This window comes from Antechinus flavipes, chromosome 1 (assembly GCF_016432865.1).
Source record: "Antechinus flavipes isolate AdamAnt ecotype Samford, QLD, Australia chromosome 1, AdamAnt_v2, whole genome shotgun sequence".
Classification (NCBI taxonomy): domain Eukaryota; kingdom Metazoa; phylum Chordata; class Mammalia; order Dasyuromorphia; family Dasyuridae; genus Antechinus; species Antechinus flavipes.
Window position 1 is genome coordinate 678,178,501 of NC_067398.1, and position 17,830 is coordinate 678,196,330.

Below are 17,830 nucleotides of genomic sequence, written 5' to 3' on the forward strand. Positions count from 1 at the left end.
CCAGTAGAATGCAAGGTCCTTGAGAGCTGGGATTGTCTCATTTTCCTCTTTGTCAACTCACAGGCCACTTTTTATGTGGGGGCCTTTTCTGATACCCCCACCTGCTAATACCTACCCCTCAAATTACCTTGGATCTATGTTATATAAACACATCCTCCAGTAGAATGCAAGGTCCTTGAAAGCTGGGATTGTATATATAAAGATATAGATAGATCTAGATCTAGATCTAGATATATATCTTCTACCTCCCCCTCCCTCAGTTGAAAGGGGGGAAAATATTTTTAAGAAATATGTATAGTCAGGAAAATTTCAGAAAAACTTGGAAAGATTTACATGAAGTGATGCTGAGTGAAGTAAGTAGAGCCAAGAGAACATTGTACACAACAACAGCAAGATTAAGTGATGATCAACTATGATAGATTTAGTTTTTCCTCAGCAACACAATGATTCAAGACAACTCTTAAAGACTCACAATGGAAAAGGCTATCCACATTTAAAGAAAGAATTATGGAGTTTTAAAGTAAATAGAAGCATACTGTTATCACTGTGTGTGTGTTTTCCCATTTGTTTTATTTCTTCTTTCACAACCTGACTAATATAAAAAAATCTTTAACATGATTACACATATATAACCTATATCAGATTGTTTGCTGTCTTGGAGAAGGGAGTGAGGCAAAAGGGGAAGGATAAAGATTTGGAACTCAAAATCATATAAAAATTAATGTTGAAAACTATCTTTACATGTAATCGGAAAAGTGCTATTTACAAAAAAAGAAGTAGACATCATACAGGAAAAAAAAAACAAATTCTCTCATTAGGTATGTCCAAAAATATATGTCCCATTGTGCACCCTGAATCCATTACTTCTCTCTACAAAGATAGCATGTTTCCTCATTAGTCCTCTGGAATCCTAATTGGTCATTGCACTGATCAGAGTTCTTAAATCTGTCTTAAGTTATTTGTCTTGATGATGCTATTGTATCATTTATTATATAAAGTTGTATAAATTATTCTGGTGCCTTCTCCAAATAGGTTCACACAAGTCTCCGCAGATTTTTCTGAAATCACCACTTTCATTGTTTCTTAGTACAACAGTATTCCATCCATCACACTCATTACCAAAAATTATTCAGCCATTCCCCAATTGATGACTATCCCCTCATTTTCCATTCTTTGTCATCTCTAAAAGTGATACGATAAATTTGTTGTATGTCTGGTTCTTTTTCTTTGGGATATAAACCTAGTAGTGATATTGTTCAGTTAAAGGTATACACAGTTTGGTAACTTTAGAGGCATTGTTCTAAATTACTTTTTTAAATAGTGAGACCAGTTCACAGCTCTACCAACAGTGCATTCATGGGTCACTTTCCCTATTATCAACATTTCTCATTTTCCTTTTTTTTTTTTTTTTAAACTAACTTTGCCAATCTGAATGGATTTAAAATAACTCAGTTATTTTAATTTTCATTTCTCAAAGCATTTTTGATTTAGACAATTTCTTCACACAGATATTAACTTGAGTTTCTTCCTTAAATAGCTACATGATTATATCCTTTGATGTTTTATCAATTGGAGAATTGTTTTTATTTTTAATAAATTTGAATTAATTCCTAATAAACCTTGGAAATGAAACTCTTTATCAGAAGAACTTGCAACAAATGTTTTTTCCCATTTTATCTTGATATCTTCTCTGACCCTTGGGTGATAATGAGCTGTTCCCTTCTTCATAGATCTAAAATGTAATTTTTCCATTTTAATCTAATTTTGTTTTTACAATATCACCTTTTATATCTAAGTCATGTACCCATTTGGAATTTATTTTGATTTGTCATGTGAAATGTTAGTGAATACCTAGTTTCTGCCAGATAATTTTTAGTTTTTCCAATAATTTTTGTCTAAGAGTAAGTTTTTACCTTAGAAACTGGGCCAATCCCCTCATTTTACATGTGAGGAACTGAGGTCTAACATAAAAAAGGTGGGACATGGCGGGGCCAGGATTTGAATTAAGGTCTTCTGACTCCAAATCTATCAATTCTTTATACTGCTAGGAGGAAGCATGCAGGATTAGACGTCTCCTCAAAGTTTCATTCTTTAAGGAAGGAATAGCACAGTGCCAGTTGAAATAATAATGATGATGTTATTAATAATGATGACAACTACCTTTTATATGGTACTAAGGTTTACAAAACACCTTATTTGGATAACACTTTCTTTTTTAATAGTATTTTACTTTTTGCCAATTAAATGTAGAGACAATTCTTAGCATTCATTTTTACAAGATTTCGAGTTCCAAATATTGTTCCCTCTCTCCTTTTCCCATCTTCCTAAAATTATAAGCAATGTGATACAAGTTATATATTTGCAATTATATAAAACACATTTCCATATTGGCCATAGTTGTGAAAGGAAAAACCAGACCTAAAGGGAAAAAATATGAAAAAAGAAGTGAAAACAGTATGCTTTGATCTAGATACTCTTTCCCTAGATGTAGATGCCATTTCCCCACCATGAGTCCTTTCTAACTGTCTTGTGCTGAGAAGATCTGGATATTGTGTGTGCTTATACTAGTTGATATATTACACAATGTTTCCTCATTATACAATGTTGCTATTATTGTGTACAATATTATCCTGGTTCTGCTCATTTCACTTTGTATCCTTTCATAAAAATCTTTCAGGTCCTTCATTAGTATTTTATTAAATAGAATAACATTTCAGAGACTTGGACAATGTTGCTGTTACTGTGTTCAATGTTGTCCTGGTTCTGCTTATTTCACTTTGTATCCATTCATCCATTCATGTATCCATGTATCCATTCATGTATCCAGTCTTTCAGGTTTTTCTGAAATCTGCCTGTTCATCATTTCTTTATTGCATAATAGTATTTCATTAGCTAGAATAACATTTCTGAGACTCTCTTCCTTATATATAGCCACAGGGATCTCCCCTTTGAAGATTTTCACACTCAACTTCACCATCACCAACCTGTTCTATACAGAAGACATGAGTCAAAGGGACTCCAGCAAATTCAACTCCACTGAGAATGTCCTGCAGCACTTGGTGAGACCTCCCTTCTAGTCCCCCTCTGCCCCCTCTCTGTCTTCCTCATCCAGGAGGATGATCTATCTAGGTACTCAACAGTGTCCCTTTTCCCCTTCTATTTCCAGCTCAATTCCCGGTTTAAAAAGAGCAGCCTTGGCTCTCACTATTCTGGATGCAGTCTGGCCTTGCTGAGGTAAGAGTCTTCGGAGCCACTGGTTCAAATACCAGAGACCAGCATTCCCACCTAACTCAGATTAACTCCAGCCTAACTCTTCTGCTCCTTCATTCACGAACTGCAGTGGATAAACTTTCCCTGCCGGCAAACCACTAGAGATACTCTGGACTTCTTCCACCCATTCCCAGGTGGAGAAAAAACTCCTTTTCCCTTAATTTTTCTAAAGACAAAATTGGGGCTATTTTTGCTTTTTCTTTGTAAAGGGACTAACATAGGCCCAACAAAGAGCCTGGCACACAATGGATGCATAGTAAATGATTGATTAGAATTCATCAGCATTGACTTTCTCCAGAATGATAGGATTATAGCTTGAAATCTGACAGGGATTTTAGAGGTCATCTGGTTCATTCCTTTCATTTACATATGAAAAAAAAACTGAGGCCCAAAGGGATTCCCAAGACTTTTCCAAGATCACAAGATAGATGTCAGATCCAGAATGTGAACATAGATCCTTTTATTTTTATTTTTATTATTTATTTATTTTGCTGCGGCAATTGGAGTTAAGTGACTTGCCCAGGGTCACACAACTAAGGAAGTATTAAGTGTCTGAGGATCCTTTGATTTTTAAATCCAATGTTCTTCCTGTAGCATCAGGAAATTAATGAAAGCAAGCAGATTCCATGTACACTTATAAGCACAGTAATGAATGAATTTTCAGAGCACTATCAACTCTAGTGTGGTGGATAGAATGGATAGAGGAAGACCTGAGTTCAGATTTTCTCTCAGGCACTTATCTGCTATGAGATCCCAAGCAAGTCACATAACCTATCTTAGCTTGAGGTTTTTCACATGTGAAAAAGAGGGGATTGCATTTGATTGTTCCCAATGTCCTTCTCAACTCTAAATCCATGATCCTTTCCAAACCTTTGCCCAAACTCCTCTTAAGATTACCTGTTCCCTGAATGACTAATTTTTATTTACTATATCTGTGGTACCAAATTCAGATAGAAACAGGGGGCCATTCAATTGCACTTTGGAATCCATGTGGGCCATATTCAGAAAACCATATGTGTTTATATATGCACACATGTATAAACATGTATGAAATACACACACAAATACATACACAAATATTTAAGTTATTTCTATATACAATATATTTGGTTAAAACACACATTAATATAGAGGAATTGATTTTAATCTAGTTCAAACCACACTTGGGAAGGACTGTGTGTTTGACACATCTGATCTAAACCATTAATTTCCAGGTCTATGAAGAACAGGACAGAAACAGGAGTGGATATTGTGTGTGCTTATATGGAAGACCCCTTCACTCCTGTCCTGGACAGAGAGAAGGTTTACTGGGAGCTGAGCAATCAGACCCATGGCATCACCAAGCTGGGTCCCTATACTCTGGACAAGGACAGTCTCTACCTTGATGGTGAGCAGCCCTACTCAAGGACATATACCTCCATTTCTTTGATTTGGGCCCTTTCCACAATCCACCAACCCCCAATTCTTCATTTCTTTTGGGCTTCTTTTCACATTGTGGATTTCCCTATCCCTCCTGGGAACATTTGCCTTCCAAGTGGTAACGGACTATGTAGACATAGGAGCTTACTCCTTGAGATCTAGAGATCAAAAGAGTGCAGATAGTTTTATTGGACTCCCATATTGAGCTGCATGAATACCTCCCTTTCAAATGGTGAAGCACCATTTTGTCAGTCCTATGGGCTCTAGACCACCTCCTCTCCATTCCTCCCCTAATCCTTTGTCTAGAGTGGGCCACCCTTCTCTCAAAGCTTCATGTGTGCTCTCTTTTTCCCCTCCCTCCTCTCTCCTCCTTCCCTTCCTCCCTCTTGTTTCTTCTCTTCCTCCCTCTTGTTTCTTCTTTTCTCTCCTTTCTCTCTCTTTCTTTTCTCTATTCCCCCCTTCCCTCCTCCTCTTCTTCCTCTTTCCCCCTACCTCTACTCCAGGTTATAACCACCAGATTCCAGTCGCCTCAACAAGCAGTAAGTTATTGATGTCTTGATTTATATATTTTCTGGGACACCACAGAGAAAGGACAGTTCTTTCTCCCAACTTAAAAAAAAGACCTTTTTGGGACGGGTATAGAACAGAGGAGCAAAAGTAGGCTGGGGGGCAGAATGAGACATATATTATTAGATGTGACCAATGTTTAGATTTTCTTTGCTCATTTGCTTATATTTTATTTGTTACCTAAAATATTTAAATCTTCAAAACCCAATGAGCTTGGGAAGCAGGTCATCCCTCTCTCCTCCTTATTCAGGATTTAGAGTCAAACTCAGTGTAACTCTAGTACATAGAAGGGATTTCCCAGTATTTCAGAGAAACTTGTACCTCTTTCCTACACCCTTTCATTCAACAATGTTGGCCAATGATTTTTACTAATAATTTTTAATCCTCAGCTCCTTCAATAACTATACTCTCTCAGACCATGCCTCCTGCTCAATCATCATTGTCCTCTGGCAGCACAGGTAGGAATTGTCTGATACTTTACTTCTTCCCCTGGAAAGGTTTAGTTGATCTTCATGTCCCCAAGGATATGAAGCAGGAAATGGGAGAGGACAGGAGAGGGACCACTCATAGATGCCAGATTTGACAAAGAATGAAATGAGCTCTTCTTACAAGGACCCCTATAGTCTATTTTTTTAAATTGTTTAAATAACTTTTTATTGACAGAACCCATGCCAGGATCATTTTTTTACAGCATTATCCCTTGCATTCACTTCTGTTCCGATTTTCCCCCTCCCTCTTTCCACTCCCTCCCCCAGATGTCAAGCAGTCCTTTACATGTTGAATAGGTTACAGTATATCCTAGATACAATATATGTGTGCAGAACCGAACAATTTTCTTGTTGCACAGGGAGAATTGGATTCAAAAGGTATAAATAACCTGGGAAGAAAAAAATGCAAGCAGTTAATATTCATTCCCCAGTGTTCTTTCTTTGGGTGTAGCTGCTTCTGTCCATCCTTGATCAATTGAAACTGAATTAGCTCTCTTTATCGAAGAGATCCACTTCTTTCAGAATAAGGGACCCTATATTCTAACAAGGGAGACAACAACTACAGATATAAGTGCAGAATAAAAGCAAGTAAATACAAGGTAATTAAGGATGGGGGAAGAATTTCTAAGTTGAGGAGGGGAATCAAGAAAGATTTCCTGCAGAAGGTAGGATCTCGAGTTAAATCTTGACAGGAGAAAGGGGTTCTATGAGGTAAAGGGGAGGGTATTCCAGACATAAGGGGCAATTAGTGCAAAAGCATGAGGATTAGAAATAGAATATTATTTAGGAGGAAAAGAGAGAAGACCAGATTGACAGAATCATAAAATGCAGGAGGGAGAATAACATACAATGATCTGAGAAGGTGATTTGAGGCCAGGTTGTAAAGAGCTTTTTAAAAACATTTTTATGTTCTGTTCCAAATCTCCCCTCCCCAGCCATTGAAAAGGCAAGAAATAAGATATTTATTATACATATACATATAAAGTAATGCAAAACATATTTCCACATTATCCATGGTGTGTGTGTATGTATGTGTGTGTGTGTGTGTGAAAGCAAGAAAAATAAAAAAATGAAAAACAATATATGCACCAATCTGTACTCAGAATTCATCAGCTTTCTTTCTGGAGGTGGGATAGCATTTGTGAAGAGCTTTAAAAGCAGAAGGGAGGATTTATTTTATAAGATTTATGGAAATTGTTCTTTTTCTTTTCTAGGGCAAATTTTGACTGAGTCCATAAGGACTCAGGGTATAATGTCCTGATAGAATGCAGGCTACTTGAGGAAAGGGATGTTTTATTTTTATCTCTATATTTTCAATACCCCTCACAGTAGCTTAGTGTAGGTGGCTTAATAAATTTTTATTGATTAATTGAAAATAGTTGAAATTTGTAAAGCACTTTGCAAACCAAAGTGTTAATAAATGCTAGCTATTATTATCATCACTGATATGAAGAAGATGGTTATCTTTAGGCTGCTTGACTTGTAGACTTGGTGCCTACCTTGGACCCAGTTTTCTGTTTATTGAGTCAAGTGATCTTCTCGGGTCAGGTTTGAAAAGCAATGTGGTGCAGAGGGAATAAGGAGTATTGGGGATAAAAAATAAGCATTAGTTCCTTCTCTGTCCCAAGCAGTAATACTAAGTGTTTTCCTCACAACTTCCCTGGGATTCAGGAGCTATTATTATTTTGCTGTTATGTCCAACTCTTCACGACCCCATTTGGGTATTCTTGGTAAAAATACTAGAGTGGTTTGCCATTGCCTTCTCCAGCACATTTGACAGATAAGAACACTGAGGTAAAATAGGGTTAAGTGACTTGCCCCTGGGGGTTACACAGTTAGTAGGTGTCTGAGATGCAGGGAAGAGAAGAATATTGGACTCAGAGCCAGATGAGAATCAATTAACTAATGTTCAATTCCTCTCTCTGACATTTACCACCTATGTGGCCTGGCACACAGGTATTGCCTAAATCCTCTCTGAATAATCTCAATTTTTTCATCTATAAAATGAAGACAAAATGCCTTGAAAAGGACTTGTTAGGAGGAAAGTGCTTCAGAAATTTCTTAAGCTTCACTTACATGTGTAAGCTAATTGGCAAGCATTTATGAATTTCCTACTCTGCACCAGCACTGTCCTAAGTGCTAGGACTGCAGAGATCTTACCCTTGAGGAGCTTCCATTACATGGAGGGAAACAACATACATAAGGAAATACAAAATATGTACAAATAAATTGGAGGGCATTAAAAAGAGGGGGTGACCAAGTATGGCTTTTGAAACAAAGGAAGCCAGGAGGATGAAATGAGGAGGATGTGTCTCCCAGCTTCTGTTGATCTATGGGTACAAGGCTTAGTCATGAAAGGTTTTTGCTCTCCTCTCCCCGTCAGCCTTGGGGTCTATCCTGGAAGCTTTCACCATGAACTTCACCATCACCAACCTGCTCTACACAGAAGCCATGGGGAAAATAAATTCCAGCAAATTCAACTCCACTGAGCGTATTCTGCAGCACCTGGTGAGAGTCCTTGCTTATTGCTCTTATTGCTCCTTCCTTTCTCCACCTACGCTGGCCTCTTTAATTTGCAAGGTCACTGCCCTGGTCAAGAAGCTTCAGTGGCTCTTCAGCCCTTGGCTCCAGCTCCCAGCTAGCTTACTCCCCTTTTCTTTTTCAGCTCAATCCCTTTTTTGAGAATAGCAGCCTTGGATCCAGTTATTCCGGGTGCAAGCTGACTTTGCTGAGGTAAAAACCCCAAGAGATAGTGGCGTAAGGTTGGGAGGGAGCAATGTCCTTTAATGGACCCTTCTTTTATGTAAGATCACCACCTCTGTCTCTTGTTTTCCTGATGGGATTTCTACAACCCTATTCACAGCTGGCCTATTGGAGTATACTAATCCCCTTTTCTACCTCCAGACAACAAGGTTTAAGAGTAAGCATGAATTTAAGTAAATAATCTTGTCCAACAAATTGAGGGCCCTGGACCCAGAAAGGTTGTGTCTAGTGGTCTCATAGGGACTCCATGGCAGATTCATTATCTAAACCAAGGTGTGGGGCCATACATGTTCTTCCTCTTTATTCATTCAATCAAGAGACAGTTATTAAGTGCTCAATGTGGGCAAGGCACTCTAGTAGGTTCTGGCCATATAAAATGAAAAATAGTCCCTTTTCCTCCAAAGAGGTCACATTATGTGAGAAGGATACCACACTTATATTTGGTAAAGTTGGAAAGCTTTCTGCAATTCCAGCTCTGCAAGTCACCTTATTCTTGTTGGGTTTTGGTTTTCCTCATCTGTAAAATAAAGGACTTGGGCTAGATTAGCTCAAAGGTCTAGATCTAGATCTATAATAGGTAAATTAAAAAAACAATTTGAAGAGAGAAAGAACATGGTAGCTAAATTACTAGAGAAATAAGGGAAGACAGGCAGATGACAATAAAAGGGCCAAAGCTCTGGAAAGACATCAAGGCTGGATATGTAGACCTAAAGATCATTGTTATACTCTTAGGTGAATAATAACTATCAAAAAATGGTCACACTACTCAAGAATTGACTATTAGGAAGTTGTAATTATATATAAAATGTGGCCACTGGTTCCAGCTCAATGGAAACATGAAATGAAAATTTGAATCATGCAAGTACTTGATAATGGGATTCATTATTTGAAGTAATCAGGGTCCACATATAGAGAAAGGTATAGAGATAATAGTGAGCTAATAGGAAATTATAAGATCACCAGCCAAGAAGACTAAAACCTTGGGAAGGAAGGTATCAGTGTTTTTGGGGTAACACATGAAAGGAGTAAAGAAGGATGAGAAGGAATAGGTGAATGAATGAAAAAAAGCATCTAAGGGCTTACTATGTGCCAAACACAGATCTAAGCTCTGAGAATATGAATAGAAAAAGCAGGGCAGTTTCTATGCTCAAGGAGCCTCACACTTTATCTGGAGAAGGCAAAACAAAACAAAATTGGGATTCAGCTCTTGAGTAGATAGCAAAGACCAGTGGTCCTTAGGTTATCCAAGTAGATGATCTTTTCAGAGTCATAAAAGTCAATAAGGAAAGGCTAGTTAGTAATAACAAGTCAATAAGAAAAGGCTAGTTAATAACAGCAATAGCCTGTTGATGAGGTCAAAAGTCAAATTGCAAGGTACTAATGAATGGATAAGAGAAATCAGAAATATTGAGCTAAAAAATCTTTGCTCAAAAGAAGTAAGGCAAGATTAGCAATCAAAGCCAGAGCCTGAGACATGTTGGCTAGAACGAAATGATCAGAAGCACACATATTTGTCACTGTAAGTTAGTTTGCAGAGTACCAGTGGCCTATTCTCTGCATAACTAACAATGGATTGATTAAGGGGAAAAGGAAATAATCACCTGCTATGAGCCACGTGCTATGCTATGCACTTTTACAAAGATTATTTCATTAGAACCCTCTCAACAACTCTACATGATAGTATTATTATTTTGCAACAACTCCTATTTTGCAGTTGAGGAAACTGAGGTAATCAGAGAGTAAGACTTTTCTAGTGTCACACAATAAGTGTCTTAGACTAAATTTGATTTCAGATCTTCATGATTCTAGGCCCAGCCTAGATAAAAATCCACTTGATCCCCAGTGGTGCCTTTAGAGATCATTCTCAGATTATTTCAAGGATTCCTTCAATGTGTTTTTTCCCAGATCTATGAAAAATCAGACAGCAACTAGAGCAGATATCATCTGCCTATATCAGAGGGGTCCCACTGGTCCCTTCCTGGATAGAGAGAGGGTTTATTGGGAGCTGAGCAACCAGACAGGGGGCATCAGCAGGCTGGGCCCCTACACCCTGGACAAAGACAGCCTCTACCTTAATGGTGAGTAGCCCCACTCAGGACATACCCCTTGGATCATCATTTCAATTTTGCCCTTTTCAGAAAATAGTCAGCCTGTTCCCAAATTCTCCTTCTCTTTTCCTCTTTCCATTGGAAGTTAAGCAAACAGAAAAGCAGGAAAAGACCCAAGAAAACCAGTTATACCTAATTTAAAGTCTTCCTCCCTCTCTCTCTCATTTTATCTCCTTTCTTTCTCTCTAGGTTACAATCATCAGTTCTCCAGCCCAGCAACAACCAGTGAGTATTCATTGACTTAATTTATCACCCTATGACCTGGTAGAGGAAATAGTTAATCCTCTTTTCTATTTATCCTATACTCTAGAAAGAGAAGGGACTAGGGGATGGCCTGTGGTCCCTCAGCATTTTAACCTTCAATTTCCACAGGATGGTTTAATGACCATTGTCCAGTAGAATCCCTTTCCCCATATCCCACACTCAAGTGTTATCTTTCTGTGACATTGATTTTTTTCCCTCTCTAGCTCCTATCCTGTCCACATTCACTGCAAGAGTTTCTTCTACTCCATCGCTATTAGCCAGTTCCTCAGGTACGAATCACATATGTCTTTGCCCTATCTCTGGGATAGACTTTTTAAAAATAGTATTTTTTCCAAACACAGATAGATTTCAATATTCATCTTTATAAGACTTTGTATTCCAAAATTTTCTCCCACCTTCCCTTATCTTCCCCTTCCCCAAGAAAGTAAGCATCTGATATAGGCTAAATTTAAGCAATCCTTTAAAATATATTTCCATATTTGTCATGTTGTGCAAAAAAAATCAGACCGAAAGAAAAAAAAAGCCATAAGAAAGAAAAAAAAAGCCAAAAAAGGTTAAAATATATACTATGCTTCAATCCACATTCAGTATCCACCGTTCTCTGATTGGATGCAGATGGCATTTTCCATCTTTGGGATAGCTTCAATTGAATTGTTTTAGCTTCAATTGAATTGTTTCCTTGGGATTGTAAATTGAGAAATGGGTGATGGATGTTGTAGAGGAAGATAGTATTGAAGGGGGGAAAGGGAGAGTGAGAAAAATCCTCTCACAAATGCATTATTGGAGTCAGTTTTTCTTCCAGTAAATAACAGGTCAACTTCAGTTGGGTGTCCCTGGGTGAGCTGATGGATGACAGCATGTTACAGTGAAGAGGACATCAGTCTAAAGTCAGGAACACTTAGATTCAAATTTCACCTCAGACATCGGATATGGGACTTTGGGCACATCATTGAATCTTCCTTCTTCGTTTCCTCACCTATAAGAGGAGGGGGTTAAGAAAGTCCACTCCTATTCAAAATCTAGAATCCAATGACCCCATTGGGGGCTTCTCTCCTTCCCTCAAAGCAGCAGGCAGCCTTATTCTGGACTCGTTCACTGTGAACTTCACCATCACCAACCTGCTCTGCACGACAGACATGGGACAGCCAGGATCCAACACGTTCAATGCCACTGAAAAAGTCCTACAGCGCTTGGTGAGATTTCCCACTTCCTGTCCTGCTCTTCTTCTCTGGAACTCGAACCCCAATCTGTCCAGATGCTCAATCACCTTCTCTTTTTCCTTTTCAGCTCAGTCCCTTGTTTGAAAGCAGTAGTATTGGCTCTCACTATTCTGGATGCAGACTGACCATGCTGAGGTAAGAGAGACTACTGCCCTCATATATCCCATCACTAGGAGCTATCCAACGGGGCTAAATTCAGGGAGCATGTGGTTGTTACCCAGTAGGTTCCAAGTGCATTACTAGGTACTGGAAATACAAAGGCAAAGAGTCTCTTTCTTCAAGGAGTTTACATTCTGTTTGGACTCAAGGGATACAATGTACACATAGAGATCTGAGGAGGAGAGAACACTGACTACTGGGAGAAGTGGGGGAGGTTTTCCTTTGGTGGCTTTTGAGCTGCCTTCCTTGAAGAAGACTTAAGGATTCATTTCCCATATTCACATTTTTCCTTAAGATGTTGAGTTAAGTTGTAAGATACAACTATTAAGTCAATTTGGTTAGAATGCCAAATGATTAACTTATTGAAAAAGAGAAGGTTTGGGACATTTAAAATGCATTTTACTGGCAGTATTATACACAAATACATGTATATACACACATACACATACACATGCATGCATGCACACAAGTAAGACAAAGAATTAAAGGATATGGGAAGACAATTGAAATTCATTCCTAACAATGAACTTTTGAAGATGCAGGTAAAACAATTCTAAAGAGGCAGAAAAAAATGGGAAATTGTCAGAAGAGATTGAAGTACATGCACAAGAAGCTAACCAACTAGCTTAGATGAAAAATATATATATATATATACACAAAATACTTGAGTTTATACAAAAGAGGAGATAACAAGAAGACTATAATAATAGCAAACTCTTGTAAAAATAGTGTTTTGGAGTGCTAATACTTCAAGTCAGCTAGAGGTTGATCATGAAGCTAAGGACAACAAAATGAGAATTTTAAAAAAAACTGTGCTGAGTAAAGAAGAGGAGAATCATGGGAAAAATTTGCTAATTGGGGTAGATGAGATGATGATAACTGACAACCGAAAAGGATGGAAGAGTTTGAATTTTTTTTACTTGATTTCTCTGTCAAGGTGGATGACTTTTGTATTAGAAATGACAGAAAAAAATGTCTAACAGGAAATTTATTCCCAAAATAAGTATTCCCAAAAAAAGATCAGAGATTGCCAATATGAAAGTGATATTATTCCTTTTAGACATGAGATAGACTAGCTGACCACTGAGTTCTCTTTCAGCTCTGAATTCTATGATTGAATTGGGAAAGGAAAAGGAGAGAACAAGCATTTATACTAAGTACCTACTATGTGTCAAGCATTGTGTGTGCTATGTGTCTTACACAAATCTCACTTCATCTTAACAACCACTCTGGGGGAGGCAGTGTTATTATTATCTCTGTTTTATAGCTGAGAAAACAGAAGACAGTTAGAAGCTAAATGACTTTGTCCAGGACAACACAACTAGTATATGTTTGAGGCTGGATTTTAAGTCTGATTTTCTTAATACCCATGTCTTGCATTCTATTATCTGCACCACTTGGTACAAAGAAATAAGGAAAGAACTTTACAAAATAATGCAAAATAAAAAAAATTGGCAGTCCAAATACACCTACAAAAAAAGGACAAGGGAAAGAGCATAAATGAATAAAATATCGATGGGATTCTTTGAAAAAGTGATTGAAAAGTTGTATTATGTGTTGAAAAGACTTTAAAATAGTTTATTTTGTTAATTTGTTTATTAGTGGGTTAGTCGTATTAGTGTATGCTCCATATTGATATTTAATGTTAAACTTCCAGAGGATGCATGTTGTGGGTTAGATAGCTGGTCTCAAGAGTCAAGAAAACTTGGGTTCAGATCTCCTCTCTGACACAAACTGGCTGTGTAGCAAATCATTTAATTTCCCCAAGAAACAGTCTGAATCTATATATTGCAGAAAAGATGGTGACCTACGTTAGTCAAGGAAGGTCTATTCCTTGCCCAAGAGCCTTAATAAAATGATAAATCTAACTATTTGTTTTCTTACAACAAATAATTATTCTAATAAAGAAATGAATTACTTTGCAGAACATGGATTGTTCCTTCTCAATGCAGCTAACTTATATATGCCTGTGGTGAGACTGATATTTCACTGTCATTATCAATGTTGTCCTTTCCCAGGCCTGTGAAGAATGGTACAGCAACTGCAGTAGATGTTCTTTGTACCCATTGGAAATCCCCCAGCATCCCTAGCCTGGACAGAAAGAAGATTTACTGGGAGCTGAGCAATCAGACCCATGGCATTACCAGGCTGGGTCCCTATACCCTGGATGAGAAGAGCCTCTACATCAATGGTAAGCAGCCAACCAAAACCAGGACATGCAGCTCCTTGACCTCCATGCTTAGTCCCATGCTTGTTGACATTTTAACTGTCCAAACAATTTTCTGTGCATGTGAGAATCCAATTTGCCTCCATGCTTCTCCTGGTCTTAGTGAAAGTACTTTGCTATGACGTGTTTAAAGTCTGAGGGGAAGCAGGGGTTCCTCAGAGGTAAGCCTAAGGATACAGGATGGGCAGATGGAAATATTTTGTGAAATCCTCTCTTAGCTGATGACCCATATTTTCCCAACTTTTTTGGCCTCAGATGTTCTCTCTTCACATTTCTACTTAATCCTTTTTCAAAACCCCAGTCAGTCCCATTCATTTATGACTGCAGATTACAATAAAATCTCTCTCTCTCTCTCTCTCTCTCTCTCTCTCTCTCTCTCTCTCTCTCTCTCTCTTCCTCTCTCCTCTCTCCTCCCTTCCCTCTTCTCCCCCCTAGGTTACAACTATCAGATGACTCTCTCTTCTTCCACAAGCAGTGAGTATTTCTTATTTTAGGAGCAAACAAAGAACATCACTTTTCCATCCTGACCCTGTTCTCATAGCATCCTGGGAAGGAGAAGGGTGGATCAGGAATGTAAAAAAAAGAGGAAACCCCACCCCCATCCTCATAATTCAATCCCCCTGCCAAGTCAATTGGAGTTCATTTTCCCTGTGTTTTATAGTCTGTAACCCTTCTTGTCACATGGACATTTGATCCATAGTTTTCATTCATGATATTTCTCTTTAGCTCCAGAAATAACAACTATTACTACAGCTCCACCACCAATTTCCACAGGTAAGATCAGCTTTCCTTTTTGATCAATTATCTGGAAGGTCTTGATGCAGTTGACCATGAGGTTAAAAGATGGGAAACCTCAAGTTCACAATTTTAGAGTTCCTGGATCATCTATTCTAACTCTTGCCTTCATTTGACAGTTAAGGATACTGAAGCCCAAAGAGGAATTGAAACTCAAAATCACAAAGATAGGGAAGTGGGACAGTTAGGTCTGGAACCCATTTCTTCTCCAAATTCAACATTCTTTCCACTGTGTTGCATTGCCAGGTTTATGGCTAAAGGTTTCCTGAAAGATTCATTAGTGAATTCTCTGAAGAAGGAAATAGAACAGTTTCAGCTAGGTGTCCTTAATGATGATGGGGATGAGATAATCATTACTATCATCTATTATTTATATAGCACTTTACAGATTATTATCTCATTCTAATTAATATTTTCAAAGCTCAAACATGGGGATGTCTCTCTACCTTCTACATAGTAGCTTATGTTTGGTCATAAAATTGAGACACAGGAGAGGATCAGCAAAGACAGCATTCCAAACATCTCTCCCTTTTTTTGGTAGTGGGGGGCTTCAGCCTTGAGTCTTTTACCCTGAACTTCACCATCACCAACCTGAGGTACACAGCAGACATGGGCCAAAGAGGCTCCAGCAAATTCAACTTCACTGAGAATATCCTGCAGCATCTGGTGAGATATGACACCTTTTTGTCTTCTCTGCCAAACTCCTTTCCTTAGCCCTGGGTGTTGAGGCTAGACCTAGAAGTCCCACTCTCTCTCCTTTCATTTTCAGCTCAGTTCCTTGTTTGAAAAGACCAGCCTTGGCTCTCAGTATTCTGGATGCAGACTGACCTTGCTGAGGTGAGATCAGATGTCTGTGAGTTGTTGGCCCCATCAGGCACAGTACTGATAGATAGATGCCCTTCAGAAAAGAGTTGTGTCTCCAGCCTTCTCTAACATGGGTTCAGGCAGATTTTTCCAATTCTCAATGAATTTATTTACATCTTCTTGTCCACATAGTTTCAGGGAGTTGAATTCAGACTTGGAATTTGAGGAGTTCCTCACAAATTCGCTAAAGTAGACCCAGTGGGACCATCATCCAATGCTTCTCAGGGGTGCTGTTCCCACTTCAGAAGTTGATATCAATAGGTCCCATTTCAGACTTCTAATTTCCTTTTTTTCCTCCTTTCCCAGATCTTTGAAGGAGGGAACAGCAACTGGAGTTAATTTTGTTTGTGCTCGTCGGACAGATCCAGACAGCCCTGTACTAGACAGAGAGAAGGTTTACTGGGAGTTGAGCAACCACACCTGGAATATCACAAGACTGGGGCCCTATATCCTGGATAAGGAAAGTCTTTACCTCAATGGTGAGCACAGTGATTTGCATATAATAAGTGTTTGATAAATGTTTGTTCATTGATTCATCCGTTCATCTATTAATTCATTCATTCAATGGTTTATCAATTCATTCAATGGTAAGTAGCTCAGATCTGCATATGAACTTCTCTGTTTTATTTCCTAATTTCAGGAGATTGGGCCACACTCTCATTCTCTCTTTTAAGACCCAGATTTCTTTCTCTTGTTTACTCTGTTTCCAAGGGTTCTATGGCCAAGACTTCTTTTATATTTCTTCTTAGGGAGCTGTCTGTTCTAGGAGATCTTTGATGGGGAGGAAATTTTTGTGCTGCCTCAAGTATAATTAATCCCTAACCTGAATCTCCTTCCCCTTCATACCAGCACCATCTCTGACACTTTTACTCCCTTATTTCCTGATCCTGTGGGCCCTCTCTCCTCAAACTTTTTTCCTTCTTCATATGATGGGTCTCTCTCTCTCCTCTCTCTAGGTTATAATCATCTGTCCTTGGCCCCCACAAAAATTCGTAAGTATTTACTGTCTCAATTTCCCCATACCTCTGGGGTCCCTATTGGGAGGGAAAGAGATTATTTACTCTATCCTTCATCCCCAACATTGGATTGAGAGATGGATATGTTAAGGTTCAGAAGAAGACCCCAGAAGGTTAGGATTGCAGACCAGTGTAACAAGGTGTCTCAAAATAATTTGCAGGCTTGAACCCATCTTCAGGTCAAGGGGCAAAGTTTATTGTAGTTATAACACTAGTTGAAGCAGGCTAAGTTCCAAAAGAATTTAGCAAAGAATCAAGAGAAAGAAGATAGGTTTATAGACAAAGTTAGATTAGAGCTTCATGTTACTTATTTGCTAATTTTATGGCTCACAGGTAGGTTTGAGAGGTGGTCTATTCACTATTGTCCCAAGAACTTGGTTATCACTGACCATCAAATTATCTGACAATCAATAATGTTTGACAGTTAGGACTATTCTAAGGCTAGGAGACTTTAGAATCATTGACAGATTGTCAGAACAATAGCACTCCAAGGTCAGGATCTCAGGACAACTAATATATCTTCCCTAAAGTTTTATATTCCTGGACCAGTAGACTTACAATCACCGATGGACAGATTGTTAGAACAGAAGCACTCTAAGATCAGGGGACCTTAACATTATTGCTATATCCCTTAGAAGATAACATTTTCCCTTTTCAAGCAATTTAAACC

General features: G+C 38.4%; 1 protein-coding gene across 1 annotated transcript in view; it reads left to right on the forward strand.

The window, feature by feature from the left end:
- LOC127545277 (mucin-16-like) overlaps positions 1 to 17,830 on the forward strand; it is a 112,692-nt gene that overhangs the window by 23,947 nt on the left and 70,915 nt on the right. Inside the window, exons 21-39 of the mRNA XM_051972449.1 lie at positions 2,932 to 3,059; positions 3,167 to 3,234; positions 4,485 to 4,657; positions 5,193 to 5,228; positions 5,646 to 5,714; positions 8,128 to 8,252; positions 8,410 to 8,477; positions 10,413 to 10,585; positions 10,805 to 10,840; positions 11,083 to 11,148; positions 11,948 to 12,072; positions 12,167 to 12,234; positions 14,277 to 14,449; positions 14,921 to 14,959; positions 15,212 to 15,259; positions 15,822 to 15,946; positions 16,050 to 16,117; positions 16,451 to 16,623; positions 17,101 to 17,136. Coding sequence (XP_051828409.1) covers positions 2,932 to 3,059; positions 3,167 to 3,234; positions 4,485 to 4,657; positions 5,193 to 5,228; positions 5,646 to 5,714; positions 8,128 to 8,252; positions 8,410 to 8,477; positions 10,413 to 10,585; positions 10,805 to 10,840; positions 11,083 to 11,148; positions 11,948 to 12,072; positions 12,167 to 12,234; positions 14,277 to 14,449; positions 14,921 to 14,959; positions 15,212 to 15,259; positions 15,822 to 15,946; positions 16,050 to 16,117; positions 16,451 to 16,623; positions 17,101 to 17,136 — 1,797 coding nt within the window. The remainder of the gene's footprint in view (positions 1 to 2,931; positions 3,060 to 3,166; positions 3,235 to 4,484; positions 4,658 to 5,192; positions 5,229 to 5,645; positions 5,715 to 8,127; positions 8,253 to 8,409; positions 8,478 to 10,412; positions 10,586 to 10,804; positions 10,841 to 11,082; positions 11,149 to 11,947; positions 12,073 to 12,166; positions 12,235 to 14,276; positions 14,450 to 14,920; positions 14,960 to 15,211; positions 15,260 to 15,821; positions 15,947 to 16,049; positions 16,118 to 16,450; positions 16,624 to 17,100; positions 17,137 to 17,830) is intronic.